The sequence below is a fragment of the Cherax quadricarinatus genome, chromosome 1 (genome assembly GCF_038502225.1).
Source record: "Cherax quadricarinatus isolate ZL_2023a chromosome 1, ASM3850222v1, whole genome shotgun sequence".
In the NCBI taxonomy this organism is placed as follows: Eukaryota; Metazoa; Arthropoda; class Malacostraca; order Decapoda; family Parastacidae; genus Cherax; species Cherax quadricarinatus.
In genome coordinates this window covers 90,989,875-91,011,506 of record NC_091292.1, presented here as the reverse complement: position 1 = coordinate 91,011,506, position 21,632 = coordinate 90,989,875, and the positions used below count along the sequence as shown (strand labels likewise).

The following is a 21,632-nucleotide window of genomic DNA, read 5'->3' as shown; positions in this document are numbered from 1 at the left end:
GTTTTTTCTTTCTTTTTGTGTTTTTCTTTCTTTTTTGGTCATCCTGCCTTGGTGGGAAACAGCCAACGTGTTAAAAAAAAAAAATTCCCCTTAGGCATGACATCACTGCCTCCAGCCTCCTCCTCGCTGCAGTATTTGCAACCCATGCTTCACACCCATATAATTGTTGGTACCACTATACTCTCATATATTCCTTCTTTTCTTTCATGGATAACATTCTTTGTCTCCACAGATACCTCAATGCACCACTCACCTTTTTCCTTCATCAATTCTATGGTTTACCTCATCCTTAATAAACTCACCCACTGACATGTCTACTCCCAAATATCTAAACACATTCACTTCTACCATACTCTGTCCCTCCAATGTAATATCCAATTTTTCCTTACCTAACTCATTTGATACTCTCATCACTTTATTCTTTTTTATGTTCACTTTTAACTTTCTTCCTTTACACACCCTTTCAAACTCATCCACCAACCTTTGCAACTTCTCTTTAGAATCTCCCAAAAGCAAAGTATCAACAGCAAAAAGTAACTGTCAACTCCCATTTTGTATTTAATTCTCCATAATTTAACCACCACCATGAAGATCTGTGTAGTCTGCAAAAAGGGTAAGGGACAAAAACAGGCCTGGATTGCTTGCCATCTTTGTGGTCAATGGTCCCATGGTATATGCAGGGATTTTAAACTAGTGACTGCACTTGACAAACTCAAGAGAGATGTTTCTGGGTCTGCCCAAATGAGATACACCTGTATGAGGAAATGACATCTGTATTAAAAGACAAGAACACCAATAAAAGATTCTTTTGAAAGATATGTCAGCATGGTAAAATAAGATGGGTGGTAGGGACAGGGCTGTCTTGGACAGTGCTCCTGAGGGTGTTAGTGCTGTCCTGGAGGACAGTGCTGAGGGTGCTAGTGTTGTCCTGGAGGAAAGTGCTCACGAGGGTTCTAGTGATGTCTTAGAAGACAGTGCTTGTGAGGATACTAGTGTTGAGTGTTGTCCTGGAGGACAGTGAAGACAACGTTATTCAGTCCACAGAGGTTCAAAATAGAGATACTGCTGGAGATGGATCAAAATAGGATGATGCCTCAGGGAATAGTGTTGACACACTACCAGCAAAACTTGGTGGAAGCACTGATGTCCATACAGGGGTGAAAGATAGGGAGGAAACAGTAAAAATGCACCAGCAGTGAATGCAGCTACAATAAATCCTAGCAAACAGAATTACAATCTATGTAAATACTATGCCTTGGGTATCTGCAGGCACAGTATATACATATGGTAAAACAGGTGGGACATGTACCTTTGACCATCCCAAAAAATGCCGCACCCACATGACAACAGGAGAGTGCAACTTCCTCTCCCGTAACTTATTTCACCCAGAAATGTGTCACTCATCAATCCATAAAAGAAAATGCTACAATGCATACTGCCAGGCACATCATCTAAAGGGGACTAGAAGACACAGACCAGCCAGACTATGGGAAAAATAAGAGGGGAGCCACAACCTCTTCAGGGACAGTTTTTTTTTTTAGGACCAGGAGGGAAAAAAGACTGGCCAGAAATGACAATAATCCTACACCAACTGAAAACACTTCTGGAGCAGAGGCACAGACATTGGCCTCTACTCCAGAACAACAGATATTAGAGCCAGCAAATAAAATCCCCCTAAATTCCACCAATACAATGACATTTGTCTTTGCAAACACACACACGGTCTAAAGCCATCAAAAAACAACAAAATTCATTACATCAAGGGACTGCTCACAGAGTCAAATGCAATGTTTGCAGCATTCACAGAGACCCACATAAAGCATCATTATGACAATGAAATATGGATCCCAGGTTATAACCTATTCTGATATGATAGACTAAACAGGCAATAATGGGGGGGGGGGGGGCTGTATGTCACAGAGTCACTCATTTGCACAGAACTACTAAACACCTCAAATGATGTAGTTCAAGTTTGGGCAGTAAAGACTGAAAACCAAAACCTTGTCACTGTGGTAGTATACAAGCCTCCAGATGCAACTTCCCAGCAATTCCAGGAGCAGCTTGAGAAAACTGACCACTGTCTGGAAAATCTCCCAACTCCTGCCCCAAACATCTTACTACTAGGAGACTTCAACTTGAGACACCTAAAATAGAGGAGTATAGCAAACAATGTTTTAGCAGAGATCACCCCAAGAAGCAGCTCAGATGAAAATTCACACACACATGAGCTATTAAATCTCTGCACCAAATTCACCTTAAACCAGCAAATAGTAGAACTTACAAGACTAGAAAATACAGTGGACCTCATCTTTACTAACAATGATGCTCTGATACGTAATATAACTGTATCAAAGACAATACATTCAGATCACAACATAATAGAGGTACAGACATGTATGCACAGGGCTCCTGACCAGCAAAATGTGAGCAGTCATGATGGTCTCTTCACGAAATTCAATTTCAATAACAAAAACATACAATGGGATCAAGTAAACCATGTTCTAAATGAAACAAGCTGGGAAGATATCTTAAACAGCACAGATCTGAACATTTGCCTTGAAAAAATGAATTCTGTGGTTCTTGAGATCTGCTCAAGACACATTCTATTAAGAAAAAGAAAGAGAAGATGTGAACTAGAAAGAGACATTCCCTGTACAGATGAAGGTGAAGAGTCAGAGAGCTGATGAGTGGGGCCAATATATCTAAAATACGAAGGGAGGCACTAGCCAATGAAATTGCAAATATCGAACTTAAGCTGAAGGAATCTTACAGGAGACAAGAATCACAGGAAGAACTAAAAGCCATAAAGGAAATTGAAAAAAAAATACTTCTTCTCTTATGCCAAATTGATGGGAAAAACAACATCCAGTACTGGGCCCCTGCTTAGGTGGGATGGGACATACACAGATGACAGCCAAGAAATGAGTGAGATACTAAAGTCCCAATATGACTCAGTGTTCAGCAAGCCACTGCCCAGACTAAGGGTCGACAATCCAAATGAATTCTTTATGAACGAAACCCAAAATTTGGTCATATCAAAAATCTCGGATATTATTCTAACTCCACAAGACTTTGAAGAGGCAATAAATGACATGCCCATGCACTCTGCCCCAGGCCCAGACTCGTGGAACTCTGTGTTCATCAAGAATTGCAAGAAGCCCCTATGGTGTGCCTTCAGCATTTTATGGAGAGGAAGCATGGACACAGGGGTCATCCCACACACACTAAAAACAACAGACATAGCCCCACTCCACAAAGGTGGGAGTAAAGCAATTGCAAAGAACTACAGACCGATAGCACTAACATCCCATATCATAAAAATATTTGAGGGGGTTCTAAGAAGCAAGATCGCCAACCACCTAGATACCCATCAGTTACACAACCCAGGACAACAAGGGTTTAGAGTAGGTCACTCCTGCCTGTCCCAGCCATTGGACCACTATGACAAGGTCTTGGATGCTGTAGAGGATAAACAAAATACAGATGTAGTGTTCACAGACTTTGCAAAAGCTTTCGATAAGTGTGACCATGGTGTAACAACACACAAAATGCATGATAAAGGAGTAACGGGAAAAGTTGGTAGATGAATCTGCAACTTCCTGACAAATAGAACACAAAGAGGAAAAGTAAACAGAGTAAAGTCCCAGCCCGCCACGGTAAAAAGCTCTGTTCCACAAGGCAAAGTACTCGCTCCCATTCTATTCCTCATCCTCATTTCTGACATAGACAGAGATGTAAGCCATAGCTTTGTGCCTTCCTTTGCGGATGACACCCGGATTATTATGGCAGTGACCTCCATCGAAAACACAGCGAGACTCCAAGCGGACATCAACCAAATCTTCGAATGGGCCACTCAAAACAATATGAAGTTCAACGAGAAGAAATTTCAACTACTCAGATATGGGAAACTTGAAGAAATTAAAAATGTATCAGGGTATACGACAAATTCTAACCATATAATAGAGCGGAAAAGTAATGCGAAGGGCCTGGGAGTGATAATGTCAGAGGATCTCGCCTTGAAAGAGTACAACAATGAATCTACCTCATGCGCTAGGAAAATGGTAGGATGGATAATGAGAACCTTCAAAACTAAGGATGCAAGGCCCATGATGATTCTCTTCAAATCACTTGTTCTCTCTAGGCTGGAATACTGCTGTACACTAACGGCCCCCTTCAAGGCTGGCAACACTGCAGACCTGGAGAGTGTACAAAGAACTTTCACGGCACACATAAGTACGATAAGGCACCTAAACTACTGGGAACGGTTGAAGGTCCTTGATCTGTATTCCTCTGAACACAGGCGAGAGAGATACATGATAATATACACTTGGAAGGTCCTGGAGGGATTTACACCAAACCTGCACACAAAAATCACTCCCTATGAAAGCAAAAGATTCGGCAGGAGATGCAACATTCCCCCAATGAAAAGCAGGGGCGCCAAGAGTACACTGAGAGATGACACAATAAGTGTCCTGGGCCCAAGACTGTTCAATTGCCTCCCAGCATACATAAGGGGAATTACCAATAGACCCCTGGTTGTCTTCAAGAAGGCACTGGACAAGCACCTAAAGTCGGTACCTGACCAGCCGGGCTGTGGCTCGTACGTTGGATTGCGTGCAGCCAGCAGTAACAGCCTGGTTGATCAGGCTCTGATCCACCATGCGGCCTGGTCTCAGACCAGGCCGTGGGGATGTTGACCCCTGAAACCCTCTCCGGGTAAACCCCTCTTCCCAACACCTTAGCATTTACTTTTTTACAACCCCATCTATAAATATGTTAAACCTAAATTTATGTATATATAAAAAGAAAATTGAATAAATATACTTACTTCAGCCATCATCTTTGTCCAAAGACTTTTGGCCAGTACTTCTTCTCCTTCTGCCTTTGAGTACACTGGCTGTGTATACACCAACAAAATGCTAATAACTTCTTGCTGCAGTTCTTGGGCTTGATTGTAATACTGGGATCCAATAGGGAAAGACTGAAGCAAGAGGTATGTTTGCACGAGAGGAACAATAGCAGACAAGTCCTTAAAATTGGTATTTCTTGCCTGAATAACATAGGTAAGGATGTTCTTGAGTAAAATCAATGTAGGCTGTATTACTGCTAGAAGTATAGCACCTTCTGAACAAGTAAAGTTTGAACTATGGACAGATGGCTGAGAGTACATGGAACAAAGCTTAGTGAGTAAATTTGTTAAATGTGTGTGACAGTCTGCAGAGAATAGCTGAACTGTTGCAAATTTGTACTTTAATTCCTCTATAAGTTCACCATTATGGTCCTCAGGTGCAAGGTTAGACACAGAATACTTGGGTACAGTTAAATACTGAATAATACGCAAGTGCGTAACTATTTCACCAGAAAATTTATCAATTTTCTCTAACTGATCTTTTAAACTGCTTGAGAGATTTGCTAAATTATCATAAGTGAAATTTTCTGAGGATCTTGCTACTGATATCCAAGGAATGATCTCACAAAGTTTAGCATGTTCGTCCAACTTTGGTCCCTCTCTTGTTTCTTCATAATCTATTAATTCCAGCAACTTCCCACTATATTGCTCTAGCATCTCCACATTTTCTGAGAATTTCACAGTTAGTGTTATAAGGTCCACAGCATATCCATAACAAGCAAGTCTTGTTGGTGCATTATCCTGATCATCACCTGCTCCAAGTTTAAGGTATGGAAACAATATTTCTATATTCTTCCCAACACTCAACAATGATGTAATAGCCTGACGGCCAGCCAACGTAAGAAGAAGTGAAGTTAAGGTATTAAAATGAACTACTGCTTGAGAGTAGTCAGTGTTATGGGTAGTAGCCAACAATGCTAGAGCATCTAACTGTTGGAGAGCATGAAAAGTGTGCAGCATTTGCATTCCCAGCTGATTCAGAGAAGTATCAACATTTCCCTCTTCACGTCCATCCTCTCCTAGCTGAAAAAAAAAAAAAGCAAATGTTTAATCATTCAAGCAAAGCTTAGCTAATGAATAGTTATACCAGCAACACAATGAAACAGACCTCAAAATATTATGTAACTTCACTTTGTAGACTGTGTGTAACTTATTGTTTCATCAGTCAATGGGTTTCATATCAATTAAGTAGGTATTTCAAACTATGTGTGTGTGTGTGATTGTTAACATTCAGATTGAGACACATTAATGAATATTTTTTTTTTTTCAACAAGTCGGCCATCTCCCACCGAAGCAGGGTGACCCAAAAAAGAAAGAAAATCCCCAAAAAGAAAATACTTTCATCATAATTCAACACTTTCACCACACTCACACATTATCACTGTTTTTGCAGAGGTGCTCAGAATACAACAGTCTAGAAGCATATACGTATAAAGATACACAACATATCCCTCCAAACTGCCAATATCCCAAACCCCTCCTTTAAAGTGCAGGCATTGTACTTCCCATTTCCAGGACTCAAGTCCGACTATATGAAAATAACCGGTTTCCCTGAATCCCTTCACTAAATATTACCCTGCTCACACTCCAACAGATCGTCAGGTCCCAAGTGCCATTCGTCTCCATTCACTCCTATCTAACACGCTCACGCACGCTTGCTGGAATATTATAATTAAAAATACGGGAGGCCCCATTTATAACCAGTTTAACTTATTATTTGATTTAGACATTTGCTAAATTATCATAAGTGAAATTTTCTGAGAATCATGCTACTGATATCCAAGGAATGATCTCGCAAAGTTTAGCATGTTCATCCAACTTTGGTCCGTGAGCGTATTTGATAGGAGTGAATGGAGACAAATGGTTTTTAATACTTGATGTGCTGTTGGAGTGTGAGCAAAGTAACATTTATGAAAAGATTCAGGGAAACCAGCAGGCCGGACTTGAGTCCTGGACATGGGAGGTACAGTGTCTACACTCTGAAGGACGGGGTGTTAATGTTGCAGTTTTATAACTGTAGTTAAACAACAAAAAAAGGCACAATACCATGACTGGAACAATACACAAATAACCTGCACATAGAAGAGAGGAGCTTACGGCGACGTTTCGGTCTGACTTGGACCATTTACAAAGTCACACTTTGTAAATGGTCCATGTCGGACCGAAACGTCGTTGTAAGCTCCTCTCTTCTATGTGCTGGTTATTTGTATAACTGTAGTGTAAAGCACCCCTCTGGCAAGAAAGTGATGGAGTGAATGATGATGGAAGTTTTTCTTTTTCAGGCTACCCTGCCTTGGTGGAAATTGGCCGATGTGCTAATAAAAAAAAAAATAATTTTTTAAAATGTGAAATAATGTTGAAACCATAACATAAATTACATATATAATTTTAAATATTATGAAGTAATCTTAACCCTTTCAGGGTCCGTCCCGTAGATCTACGGCTTTACGTTCAGGGTCCAAACCGTAGATCTACGCCATGAGCTCAGCTCACTTTGATAAACTGTGAGTGGTACATTTGGACCTAGATATGAGAGAATACATCTATGTGGTATGTGTGCACCACATAAAACAGATCCTGCAGCACACTGTGTATAATGAGAGAAAAAAAATGAAATCATGATTTTTCAATTAAAACAGCAACTTTGCAGTGTTTTTTCGTATGTTTCTTATAGTTGTATTTGCGATTTCTTGGTCTCATTTGATAGAATGGAAGACATATTACAGAAATAGAGATGATTTTGATTGGTTTTAGCACTGGAAATGGCTTGAAACTGAGCTCAAAGTAGCGGAAATGTTAAATTTTTGCCGATATTCAAGAGTAAACAAACGACCTCACACATCTAATACACGTCAGCTGGTGGGTCTAATATACATTCACAAATATGGTGATGATATTTATACAATTATTACAGTATTGCATAACAGTAAATCTTCTATTTTTTGGTGTGAATAAAAATTCATTATGTGAATAAAAAATCAAAATGGAATTTATTTGTAAAGCCTCAAAACATAACTAATGAACAGAGGAAATGTTAGTTTAGTGCCAGGAATGCCTACATTGTTCATTCTGGACCCTATTTTGAAATTGGAATATTTTGAACTTTGTGTTAAATTGACCAAATTAACAATTTCCGATCACTTTATTTTGTAGTTGAAACAGTTGACTTAGCGATTTCTTGTGCTCAATCGATAGAATAGAAGTAATACTAGTGAAATAGCTAAGAATTTGGTTGATTGGAATAATGTAATTGGCCTAAAATGGGAGTCAAAGTCAGCAAAATCGCCGATTCGTAAATATCGCTGACACATCAAAATTCGCGAGAGCATAATTTCGTCAATTTTCCACCAAATTTCGTAAAAAAAAAAAAAAAAAAAAAAAAAAAAAAAAAAAAAAAAAAAAAAAAAAAAAAAAAAAAAAAAAAAAAAGCAATTGCAACTTGTATAATTACAACCAATTCAGAGTCATGCACTTATATACCTATTATATTTATGTGACTCTGATGGGTTAGTATTATACCTCTTAAAAAATAATCTTATCAATTCAAATACACTTTTTAAATTACACCAAAGTGGTTGGGCCACTTACCTTTTATATCCTACCTCTCCCCCCCCTCCAACCCTCTTCCAATATTTCCATCCTTACCCATCCTTCTTCCTTCCCCATCTTACCAAAGCTCTGGTCATTAGAAGCTGAAGCTGTTTTATTACCTTCACAAAAAGATTCTCTACGATTTCATAAGAAAAAATAAAATTTTTTTTTTTTTAAATTCTTGGACACTGGTGCGTGACTCCAGATTTGGGCCTTGGACCCTGAAAGGGTTAATACAGTATACAGCTGAGCAACTTTCAGTTAGGAGTCTATACTGGGGACTCAGATTATTAGGTTCATGGAAAGAACTAAACACATAAGGGTAATACAGCACTGGACATCAAAGGAGAAAAAGACGGAGAAGAAAAGAGAGGTGTGGAGGGAAGAACAAGTGCTGAAAGATAGTTACATTTCATAATGCAAATTGGTGTCAGTTAAGAAGCTGCAGCTAAAGTGGGATTATCAAAAATGAGAGAGAGGACAAGGAAAAGAAGCATGTCAGGGAAGGAATCAGAAATTTAGAGGCTTAGAAAGCTGGGTTTGGTTGTCAGGTTGTTTAACGTATTTATAGATGGGTTGTAAAAGAAGTAAATGCTAGAGTGTTGGGGAGAGGGGTGGGTTTAAATTATGGGGAATCAAGTACAAAATGGGAGTTGACACAGTTACATTTTGCTGATGATACTGTGCTTTTGTGAGATTGTAAAGAGAAGGAAAAAAGGTGGGTGGTGCAGCGAGGTATCTGTGGAGACAAAGAACGTTATCCATGGAGGCAAAGAAGGGTATGTACGAGAGTGTAGTGGTACCAACACTCTTATATGAGTGTGAAGTATGGGTTGTAAATGCTGCAACGAGGAGGAGGCTGGAGGCAGTGGAGATGTCGTGCCTAAGGGCAATGTGCAGTGTAAATATTATGCAGAGAATTTGTAGTGTGGAAATTAGTAGTTTTTTTTTTTTCCAACAAGTTGGCCGTCTCCCACCGAGGCAGGGTGACACAAAAAAGAAAGAAAATCCCCAAAAAGAAAATACTTTCACCATTATTCAACACTTTCACCTCACTCACACATAATCACTGTTTTTGCAGAAGTGCTCAGAACACAACAGTTTAGAAGCATATACGTATAAAGATACACAACATATCCCTCCAAACTGCTAATATCCCAAACCCCTCCTTTAGAGCACAGGCATTGTACTTCCCATTTCCAGGACTCAAGTCTGGCTATATAAAAATAACCGGTTTCTCTGAATCCCTTCACTAAATATTACCCTGCTCACACTCCAACAGATCGTCAGGTCCCAAATACCATTCGTCTCCATTCACTCCTATCGAACACGCTCGTGCACGCCTGCTGGAAGTCCAAGCCCCTCGCCCACAAAACCTCCCTTACCCCTTCCTTCCAACCTTTTCGAGGACGACTCCTACCCCCCCTTCCTTCTCCTACAGATTTAAATGCTCTCCATGTCATTCTACTTTGATCCATTCTCTCTAAATGACCAAACCACCAACAACCCCTCTTCAGCCCTCTGAATAATACTTTTATTAACTCCACACCTTCTCCTAATTTCCACACTCTGAATTTTCTGCATAATATTTACACCGCACATTGCCCTTAGACAAGACATCTCCACTGCCTCCAACCGCCTCCTCACTGCAGCATTTACAACCCAAGCTTCACACCCATATAAGAGTGTTGGTAATACTATATTTTCATACATTCCCTTCTTTGCCTCCATAGATAACATTTTTTGTCTCCATGTATACTTCAACGCACCACTCGCCTTTTTTCCTTCATCAATTCTATGATTAACCTCATCCTCCATAAATCCATCTGCTGACACGTCAACTCCCAAATATCTGAAAACATTCACTTCTTCCATACCCCTCCTCCTCTCTAATTTGATATCCAATTTTTCTTATCTAAATCATTTGATACTCTCATCACCTTACTCTTTTCTATGTTCACTTTCAACTTTCTACCTTTACATACACTCATGTAGTTTTCTTATTTTTTTTTTTCAACAAGTCGGCCGTCTCCCACCGAGGCAGGGTGACCCAAAAAAGAAAGAAAATCCCCAAAAAGAAAATGCTTTCATCATTCAACACTTTCACCTCACTCACACATAATCACTGTTTTTGCAGAGGTGCTCAGAATACAACAGTTTAGAAGCATATACGTATAAAGATACACAACATATCCCTCCAAACTGCCAACATCCCAAACTCCTCCTTTAAAGTGCAGGCATTGTACTTCCCATTTCCAGGACTCAAGTCCGACTAAATGAAAATAACCGGTTTCCCTGAATCCCTTCACTAAATATTACCCTGCTCACACTCCAACAGATCGTCAGGTCCCAAGTTTTCTTATTACCTTCACAAAAATATTATCTTTAATTCATTAAGAATTTTTTTTTTTTTTTTTTTTTAAAAATTTCTTGGACACTGCGGCATCCCTTGAAATTTTGCCTCTGGATGCTGAAAGGGTTAAACCAACCAAAACCATCTCTATTTCATTAGTATGTCTTCCATTCTATCAAATGATACCAAGAAGCAGTCAATAAAATCATAATATAACATCCGTGAAAACAACTCAATGCTGCTATTTTAAACCATACACAAAATCAGTTTTGCTTTTCCCACCATCCATCATGTAGTGCAGGATTTTTTTATATTGTGCACACTCACCATAAAGACCCATTTTCTCATATCTAGGCCAAAATTTACCTATCACAGCATATCCGAGTGAGCTGAACTCAAGACGTAGAACTACATGAGGGACCCTGGCCTCCGTGACGTAGTTTTACATGACGGCCACTGAAAGAGTTAATAGCTACTAGAGCTATATTTCAGAAGATTAAATTACGAGAGAAATCATAACACTACCTGTACCAAGCTCCTGGCAATGGTAGTAGATGGCTCAGGATGGGCAGCCATATAGTTTATACCATGACCACATGACAACATGCTCTCAAGAAAGCTTTTGATATCTGCAATCAAAGCACCACTTTGCACTGCACCTAGAGCTCCAAGCAAGACACCCAAGGACTGTAGCAGATCACCATGATCAAACAGCAAATACAGTTGAGGGTAAGGATCATGAGGATTCTTGGGCAACTGAAACTGCTTGGAGCCTGGCAACCACCTGCAACAACACATTTTCATTAGCATCACACACAGTACATACTGTATTGCTATTATCAGAGGAAGCAAAATTTATCATGAGAGATGTACTATGAATCAATAGCACAAATACAACAATTCTAATGTTCTTGTTTACCCTTACTACAGTATCTGCATATTATGTACATTTATAGCCATAAGTTAACCATTTTTCCCCAGCAGAAATTTACTACTACTACTACTAAAAAAAAAAAAAAAAAAAAAAAAAAGCCATATTTTAATCTGGCTCACAATACTCTTATCCTTCCTGCTGAGTACAGGCACTGAATTTCCACCTCTAGGACTCTAAGTCCAGTTAACCTGTTTCCCTTGAATCCCTACAATTCCTTGCTTATACTCCAACAGCAAGTCAAACTACAAAAAACAAGTGCCTCCACTCAATCCAATCTAATGTACTTGGGTGTTCAAGCCCCTAGCACTCAAAACCTTTACCTCTTCCCTTTGACTTATTTGGCTATTACATGCAAGGTAGGTTCTTCTCATCTGCAGTAAGGGAAAAAAAAAAAAAAAGGGATCATGTATCCAAGGATGATTAAAATCTAGTGTACAGCAGGAAATGTCTTATACAGTGGATCCTTTTTTTCGTAAGGCTCGAAAGTCGTAATTTTCGGAAATAGTAACTTTTTTTCATCAAAACATTGACTCGTGAATCGTTGCTTGACTCGCAAATAGTCGTTCATCTGGGACGCATACACACAGCCCCGAGCCGCCTCACACTCCATTCCCAGCCAGTGTGTCATTGTTTATCAGTGCGTGAGGATGATCCCACAAGTTCATATGATACATTTCATAATATTCCATTCGTTTTAGTGCCTGCAACTGCTAAATAAGTCACCATGGCTCCAAACAAAAGTTTCTAGTGCCAGCCCTTTGGTAAAGAATGTGAAAAACACACATAATTTAAGAAAAAGTTTGTACAAAAATACGAAAGTGGTGGTGGCAGAGTGGTAGCAGTTGTGATAGTGGTCGAGGGTGGTAGTGATGGTGGTAGCAGTTGTGATAGTGGTAGTGATGGTGGTTGTGATAGAGGTAGAGGGTGGTAGTGATGGTGGTAGTGGTTGTGATGGTGGTAGAGGGTGGCAGTGATAGTGGTAGAGGGTGGTAGTGATGGTGGTAGTGTTGTGATAGTGGTAGTGATGGTGGCTGTGACAGAGGTAGAGGGTGGTAGTGATGGTGGTAGTGGTTGTGATGGTGGTAGAGGGTGCCTTCTTCAGTGATTCACCAATTCTACTAACTCCTCCAATGTTGTTGGAGTTATATAGGGCTACAGAAAACACCAGCACCTCAGCTGCTGCTTCACCACCATTGTAGACGGCTTATGCTCTCACTGGCCCTTTTACACCCAATAACACCAACAGAACACCTCGTTTCATACATAATGAATTACTTTATTCATTCTAGATTATATTCCATGTTTCTATGTTATTAACCCTTTGACTGTCACAGGCCCCTTTCTGAAACTGTCATTCTATGTCGATAAATTTTTGGAAAAAAAAAAAATAAATGATTTTTTCTTATGAAATGATAGAGAATCTTTTCCCAATGGTAATGACACCAAAAGTATGAAATTTGGTCAAAAACTCACGGAATTATGCTCCCGTGCAGTTAGCGGTCTTGGTGACACATATGCATCGGCGATTTTGCTGACTTTGAGCCGTTTTTGGCCAATTCCGTTGTTCCAGTTGATCAAATTCATAGCTATTTCTTTAGAACACCATTTTTTTCTATCTGTTGAGTACAAGAAACCGCCCATTTACCGATCTGAACTACTCAATAAAGTGGTCAGAAATTGGCAATTTGGCCAATTTCAAAATAGGGTCCAGAATAAACAATGTAGACATTCTTGGCACTAAAATAACATATCCTCTGTTCATTAGTCATGTCTCTAGGCCCCTCTTATATTACTATTGCTTTCTGTTTTGATTTTTTATTCATACAAAAAAAATACAAAATTTACTGTTATGCAGACTACTGCATTATTGTAAAAATGGTATAAATAATATCAGTGCACTAGTCAAAGAATATTAGACTCCCCAGTTGAAGTGTATTGGACTTGTGGTGTGATTTGCTTACTCCTGAACATTGGTAAAAATCGAACATTTCACTGCTTTGAGCTCAATTTCAAGGTCGTTTTCATCATGAAAGTAATCAAAATCATCTCTATTTCTGTAATACGTTTTCCATTTTATCACCTGAGACCATGAAAATGAGAATACAACGATAAATACTATACGAAAATACATCTCAAAGTCGGCGTTTTAATACAAAAAACAGTCAGAGTTTTTTCTCATTATGCACTGTGTGCTGCAGGATTTTTTTTTTATGTGGTGCACACTGACCACGCAGACCCATTCTCTCACATGTGGGCCTACCAGCTTTCTCCCACTTGATTTGAAGCCGCTAGAATTTACGTGTTTAAATACGTCAGAAACAGCGGTGCGTAAGACGTATATATACGACCGAAACAGTCAAAGGATTAATATTGTTTATTATGTCATAATAGTTGAACTGTGATAGATAAATAAGCCGTAGAGTTGATATTAGTGTCATATTCTCCAACAAGCGAAACAAAGCTGAAGGGGGTAGGGGAGTTTCAGTGGGGGGAAATAAATGGGATTAAATCTGGAGTATCTGAGAGAATTAGAGCAAAGGAAGGGGTAGCAGTAATGTTAAATGATCAGTTATGGAAGGAGAAAAGAGAATATGAATGTGTAAATTCAAGACTTATGTGGATTAAAGTAAAGGTTGGATGCGAAAAGTGGGTCATAATAAGAGTGTATGCACCTGGAGAAGAGAGGAATGTAGAGGAGAGAGAGAGATTTTGGGAGATGTTAAGTGAATGTATAGGAGCCTTTGAACCAAGTGAGAGAGTAATTGTGGTAGGGGACCTGAATGCTAAAGTAGGAGAAACTTTTAGAGAGGGTGTGGTAGGTAAGTTTGGGGTGCCAGGTGTAAATGATAATGGGAGCCCTTTGATTGAACTTTGTATAGAAAGGGGTTTAGTTATAGGTAATACATATTTTAAGAAAAAGAGGATAAATAAGTATACAAGATATGATGTAGGGCGAAATGACAGTAGTTTGTTGGATTATGTATTGGTAGATAAAAGACTGTTGAGTAGACTTCAGGATGTACATGTTTATAGAGGGGCCACAGATATATCAGATCACTTTCTAGTTGTAGCTACACTGAGAGTAAAAGGTAGATGGGATACAAGGAGAATAGAAGCATCAGGGAAGAGAGAGGTGAAGGTTTATAAACTAAAAGAGGAGGCAGTTAGGGTAAGATATAAACAGCTATTGGAGGATAGATGGGCAAATGAGAGCATAGGCAATGGGGTCAAAGAGGTATGGGGTAGGTTTAAAAATGTAGTGTTAGAGTGTTCAGCAGAAGTTTGTCGTTACAGGAAAGTGGGTGCGGGAGGGAAGAGGAGCGATTGGTGGAATGATGATGTAAAGAGAGTAGTAAGGGAGAAAAAGTTAGCATATGAGAAGTTTTTACAAAGTAGAAGTGATGCAAAGAGGGAAGAGTATATGGAGAAAAAGAGAGAGGTTAAGAGAGTAGTGAAGCAATGTAAAAAGAGAGCAAATGAGAGAGTGGGTGAGATGTTAACAAATTTTGTTGAAAATAAGAAAAAGTTTTGGAGTGAGATTAACAAGTTAATGAAGCCTAGAGAACAAATGGATTTGTCAGTTAAAAATAGGAGAGGAGAGTTATTAAATGGAGAGTTAGAGGTATTGGGAAGATGGAGGGAATATTTTGAGGAATTGTTAAATGTTTATGAAGGTAGGGAAGCTGTGATTTCATGTATAGGGCAAGGAGGAATAACATCTTGCAGGAGTGAGGAAGAGCCAGTTGTGGGTGTGGAGGAAGTTCGTGAGGCAGTAGGTAAAATGAAAGGGGGTAAGGCAGCCGGGATTGATGGGATAAAGATAGAAATGTTAAAAGCAGGTGGGGATATAGTTTTGGAGTGGTTGGTGCAATTATTTAATAAATGTATGGAAGAGGGTAAGGTACCTAGGGATTGGCAGAGAGCATGCATAGTTCCTTTGTATAAAGGCAAAGGGGATAAAAGAGAGTGCAAAAATTATAGGGGGATAAGTCTGTTGAGTATACCTGGTAAAGTGTATGGTAGAGTTATTATTGAAAGAATTAAGAGTAAGACGGAGAATAGGATAGCAGATGAACAAGGAGGCTTTAGAAAAGGTAGGGGGTGTGTGGACCAGGTGTTTACAGTGAAACATATAAGTGAACAGTATTTAGATAAGGCTAAAGAGGTCTTTGTGGCATTTATGGATTTGGAAAAGAAGAAAGTATAACAGGGTGGATAGGGGGGCAATGTGGCAGATGTTGCAGGTGTATGGTGTAGGAGGTAGGGTACTGAAAGCAGTGAAGAGTTTTTACAAGGATAGTGAGGCTCAAGTTAGAGTATGTAGGAAAGAGGGAAATTATTTCCCAGTAAAAGTAGGACTCAGACAAGGATGTGTGATGTCACCGTGGTTGTTTAATATATTTATAGATGGGGTTGTAAGAGAAGTGAATGCGAGGGTTTTGGCAAGAGGCGTGGAGTTAAAAGATAAAGAATCACACACAAAGTGGGAGTTGTCACAGTTGCTCTTTGCTGATGACACTGTGCTCTTGGGAGATTCTGAAGAGAAGTTGCAGAGATTGGTGGATGAATTTGGTAGGGTGTGCAAAAGAAGAAAATTAAAGGTGAATACAGGAAAGAGTAAGGTTATGAGGATAACAAAAAGATTAGGTGATGAAAGATTGGATATCAGATTGGAGGGAGAGAGTATGGAGGAGGTGAATGTATTCAGATATTTGGGAGTGGACGTGTCAGTGGATGGGTCTATGAAAGATGAAGTGAATCATAGAATTGATGAGGGGAAAAGGGTGAGTGGTGCACTTAGGAGTCTGTGGAGACAAAGAACTTTGTCCTTGGAGGCAAAGAGGGGAATGTATGAGAGTATAGTTTTACCAACGCTCTTATATGGGTGTGAAGCATGGGTGATGAATGTTGCAGCGAGGAGAAGGCTGGAGGCAGTGGAGATGTCATGTCTGAGGGCAATGTGTGGTGTGAATATAATGCAGAGAATTCGTAGTTTGGAAGTAAGGAGGAGGTGCAGGATTACCAAAACTGTTGTCCAGAGGGCTGAGGAAGGGTTGCTGAGGTGGTTCGGACATGTAGAGAGAATGGAGCGAAACAGAATGACTTCAAGAGTGTATCAGTCTGTAGTGGAAGGAAGGCGGGGTAGGGGTCGGCCTAGGAAAGGTTGGAGGGAGGGGGTAAAGGAGGTTTTGTGTGCGAGTTGCTTGGACTTCCAGCAGGCATGCGTGAGCGTGTTTGATAGGAGTGAATGGAGACAAATGGCTTTTAATACTTGACGTGCTGTTGGAGTGTGAGCAAAGTAACATTTATGAAGGGGTTCAGGGAAACCGGCAGGCCGGACTTGAGACCTGGAGATGGGAAGTACAGTGCCTGCACTCTGAAGGAGGGGTGTAAATGTTGCAGTTTAAAAACTGTAGTGTAAAGCACCCTTCTGGCAAGACAGTGATGGAGTGAATGATGGTGAAAGTTTTTCTTTTTCGGGCCACCCTGCCTTGGTGGGAATCTTCCAGTGTGATAATAAAAGAAAATAATTCTCCAACAATAAACTTGCCTCCCCTCCCTCTGCCCCGTCTGCCATACACCAACAAGAGCCTTCAATAAAGGTAAGTGTGATGTTAACCCCTTGACTGTCACAACCCCCAATCCTAAGGTGTCTCCTGGTATCGCAAAATTTTAAAAAAAAAAAAAAATTCTTATGAAATGATAACAGAATCTTTTCGCAACTGTAATGACACCAAAAAAAAAAAAAAAAAAAATTGATGGAAAACTGACGGAATTACGCTCTCGCGAAGTTAGCAACCTCGGCGATATTTACAAATCAGCAATTACACCTATTTTGAGCCCTATTTTCGGCTAATTCCATTGTTCCAATTGACAAAACTCACAGCTGTTTCTTTAGAACTCCATTTTTTCTATCGATTGAGTACAAGAAACTGTCCATTTACCGATTTCAACTACGCAATAACGTGGTCAGAAATTTGCAATTTGGCCAATTTCACGAAAATTAAAAAATATGATAATTTCAAAATAGGGTCCAGAATGAACAAAGCAGACATTCCTGGCTCTAAAATGACATTCTCTTTGGTCATCAGTCACGTCTCCAGGCCCCTCTGATATTACTCTTGCTTTCTATTTTGAATCTTTATTCAAACAAAAAATAGAAGATTTACTGTTATGAAGACTACTGCAATACTGAAATAATTGTATAAATAACATCAACCCATTCATGACTGCATATTAGAATGGCTAGTTGAACATTTATTGGACAATGACATCATTTGTTTATTTTCGAACATCGGCAAAAATCAAACATTTCCCATACTTTGAGCTCCATTTCCAGGTTCTTTTTATAGTAAAATCAATCAAAATCACCTCTATTCCTATAATATGTTTTCCATTCTATCAAATGAGACCAAGAAAATGAGAATACAACCATAAATACTATACGAAAATAAACCACAAGTCGGCATTTTAAAAAAAACGTTTCAGTTTTTTTTCTCATTATGCACTGCATGCTCCAGGATTTTTTTTATATGGTGCACACTGACCACACAGACTCATTCTCTCACATGTGGGCCTACCAGCTTTCTCCTGCTTGATTTGAAGCCGCTAGAATTGCCGGTAGCAATGGGCTAGTAACCCCTTCTCCTGTAGACATTTACTAAAAAAGAGAAGAAGAAAAACTTTATAAACAGGGATGCTTGAATGTGCGTGGATGTAGTGCGGATGACAAGAAACAGATGATTGCTGATGTTATGAATGAAAAGAAGTTGGATGTCCTGGCCCTAAGCAAAACAAAGCTGAAGGAGGTAGGGGAGTTTCGGTGGGGGGAAATAAATGGGATTAAATCTGGAGTATCTGAGAGAGTTAGAGCAAAGGAAGGGGTAGCAGTAATGTTGAAGGATCAGTTATGGAAGGAGAAAAGAGAATATGAATGTGTAAATTCAAGAATTATGTGGATTAAAGTAAAGGTTGGATGCGAAAAGTGGGTCACAATAAGCATGTATGCACCTGGAGAAGAGAGGAATGTAGAGGAGAGAGAGAGATTTTGGGAGATGTTAAGTGAATGTATAGGAGCCTTTGAACCAAGTGAGAGAGTAATTGTGGTAGGGGATCTGAATGCTAAGTAGGAGAAGCTTTTATAGAGGGTGTGGTAGGTAAGTTTGGGGTGCCAGGTGTAAATGATAATGGGAGCCCTTTGATTGAACTTTGTATAGAAAGGGGTTTAGTTATAGGTAATACATATTTTAAGAAAAAGAGGATAAATAAGTATACAAGATATGATGGGCGAAATGACAGTAGTTTGTTGGATTATGTATTGGTAGATAAAAGACTGTTGAGTAGACTTCAGGATGTACATGTTTATAGAGGGGCCACAGATATATCAGATCACTTTCTAGTTATAGCTACACTGAGAGTAAAAGGTAGATGGGATACAGGGAGAATAGAAGCATCACGGAAGAGAGAGGTGAAGGTTTATAAACTAAAAGAGGAGGCAGTTAGGGTAAGATATAAACAGCTATTGGAGGATAGATGGGCTAAAGAGAGCATAGGAAATGGGGTCGAAGAGGTATGGAGTAGGTTTAAAAATGTAGTGTTAGAGTGTTCAGCAGAAGTTTGCGGTTACAGGAAAGTGGGTGCGGGAGGGAAGAGGAGCGATTGGTGGAATGATGATGTAAAGAGAGTAATAAGAGAGAAAAAGTTAGCATATGAGAAGTTTTTACAAAGTAGAAGTGATGCAAGGAGGGAAGAGTATATGGAGAAAAAGAGAGAGGTTAAGAGAGTGGTGAAGCAATGTAAAAAGAGAGCAAATGAGAGAGTGGGTGAGATGTTATCAACAAATTTTGTTGAAAATAAGAAAAAGTTTTGGAGTGAGATTAACAAGTTAAGGAAACCTAGAGAACAAATGGGTTTGTCAGTTAAAAATAGGAGAGGAGAGTTATTAAATGGAGAGTTAGAGGTATTGGGAAGATGGAGGGAATATTTTGAGGAATTGTTAAATGTTGATGAAGATAGGGAAGCTGTGATTTCGTGTATAGGGCAAGGAGGAATAACATCTTGTAGGAGTGAGGAAGAGCCAGTTGTGAGTGTGGGGGAAGTTCGTGAGGCAGTAGGTAAAATGAAAGGGGGTAAGGCAGCCGGGATTGATGGGATAAAGATAGAAATGTTAAAAGCAGGTGGGGATATAGTTTTGGAGTGGTTGGTGCAATTATTTAATAAATGTATGGAAGAGGGTAAGGTACCTAGGGATTGGCAGAGAGCATGCATAGTTCCTTTGTATAAAGGCAAAGGGGACAAAAGAGAGTGCAAAAATTATAGGGGGATAAGTCTGGTGAGTCCATGCGTGTTGTAAGAGGCGACTAAAATGCCGGGAGCAAGGGGCTAGTAACCTCTTCTCCTGTATATATTACTAAATGTAAAAGGAGAAACTTTCGTTTTTCCTTTTGGGCCACCCTGCCTCGGTGGGATACGGCCAGTGTGTTGAAAGAAAGAAAGAAAGTCTGGTGAGTATACCTGGTAAAGTGTATGGTAGAGTTATTATTGAAAGAATTAAGAGTAAGACGGAGAATAGGATAGCAGATGAACAAGGAGGCTTTAGGAAAGGTAGGGGGTGTGTGGACCAGGTGTTTACAGTGAAACATATAAGTGAACAGTATTTAGATAAGGCTAAAGAGGTCTTTGTGGCATTTATGGATTTGGAAAAGGCGAATGACAGGGTGGATAGGGGGGCAACGTGGCAGATGTTGCAGGTGTATGGTGTAGGAGGTAGGTTACTGAAAGCAGTGAAGAGTTTTTACGAGGATAGTGAGGCTCAAGTTAGAGTATGTAGGAAAGAGGGAAATTATTTCCCAGTAAAAGTAGGCCTTAGACAAGGATGTGTGATGCCACCGTGGTTGTTTAATATATTTATAGATGGGGTTGTAAGAGAAGTAAATGCGAGGGTCTTGGCAAGAGGCGTGGAGTTAAAAGATAAAGAATCACACATAAAGTGGGAGTTGATGACACTGTGCTCTTGGGAGATTCTGAAGAGAAGTTGCAGAGATTGGTGGATGAATTTGGTATGGTGTGCAAAAGAAGAAAATTAAAAGTGAATACAGGAAAGAGTAAGGTTATGAGGATAACAAAAAGATTAGGTGATGAAAGATTGGATATCAGATTGGAGGGAGAGAGTATGGAGGAGGTGAATGTATTCAGATACTTGGGAGTGGACGTATCAGCGGATGGGTCTATGAAAGATGAGGTGAATCATAATATTGATGAGGGGAAAAGGGTGAGTGGTGCACTTAGGAGTCTGTGGAGACAAAGAACTTTGTCCTTGGAGGCAAAGAGGGGAATGTATGAGAGTATAGTTTTACCAACGCTCTTATATGGGTGTGAAGCATGGGTGATGAATGTTGCAGTGAGGAGAAGGCTGGAGGCAGTGGAGATGTCATGTCTGAGGGCAATGTGTGGTGTGAATATAATGCAGAGAATTCGTAGTTTGGAAGTTAGGAGGAGGTGCGGGATTACCAAAACTGTTGTCCAGAGGGCTGAGGAAGGGTTGTTGAGGTGGTTCGGACATGTAGAGAGAATGGAGCGAAACAGAGTGACTTCAAGAGTGTATCAGTCTGTAGTGGAAGGAAGGCAGGGTAGGGGTCGGCCTAGGAAAGGTTGGAGGGAGGGGGTAAAGGAGGTTTTGTGTGCGAGGGGCTTGGACTTCCAGCAGGCATGTGTGAGCGTGTTTGATAGGAGTGAATGGAGACAAATGGTTTTTAATACTTGACGTGCTGTTGGAGTGTGAGCAAAGTAACATTTATGAAGGGGTTCAGGGAAACCGGCAGGCCGGACTTGAGACCTGGAGATGG

At 39.9% G+C, this 21,632-nt stretch overlaps 1 protein-coding gene across 4 annotated transcripts in view; it reads right to left on the bottom strand.

The window, feature by feature from the left end:
• vir (VIR_N domain-containing protein) overlaps positions 1-21,632 on the bottom strand; it is a 195,245-nt gene that overhangs the window by 75,356 nt on the left and 98,257 nt on the right. For all 4 annotated transcript variants that reach the window (XM_070083923.1, XM_070083912.1, XM_070083931.1 and 1 more), the window contains 2 exons: positions 11,379-11,637; positions 4,829-5,932 (listed from right to left, as the gene is read on the bottom strand). In XM_070083923.1, coding sequence (XP_069940024.1) covers positions 4,829-5,932; positions 11,379-11,637 — 1,363 coding nt within the window. The remainder of the gene's footprint in view (positions 1-4,828; positions 5,933-11,378; positions 11,638-21,632) is intronic.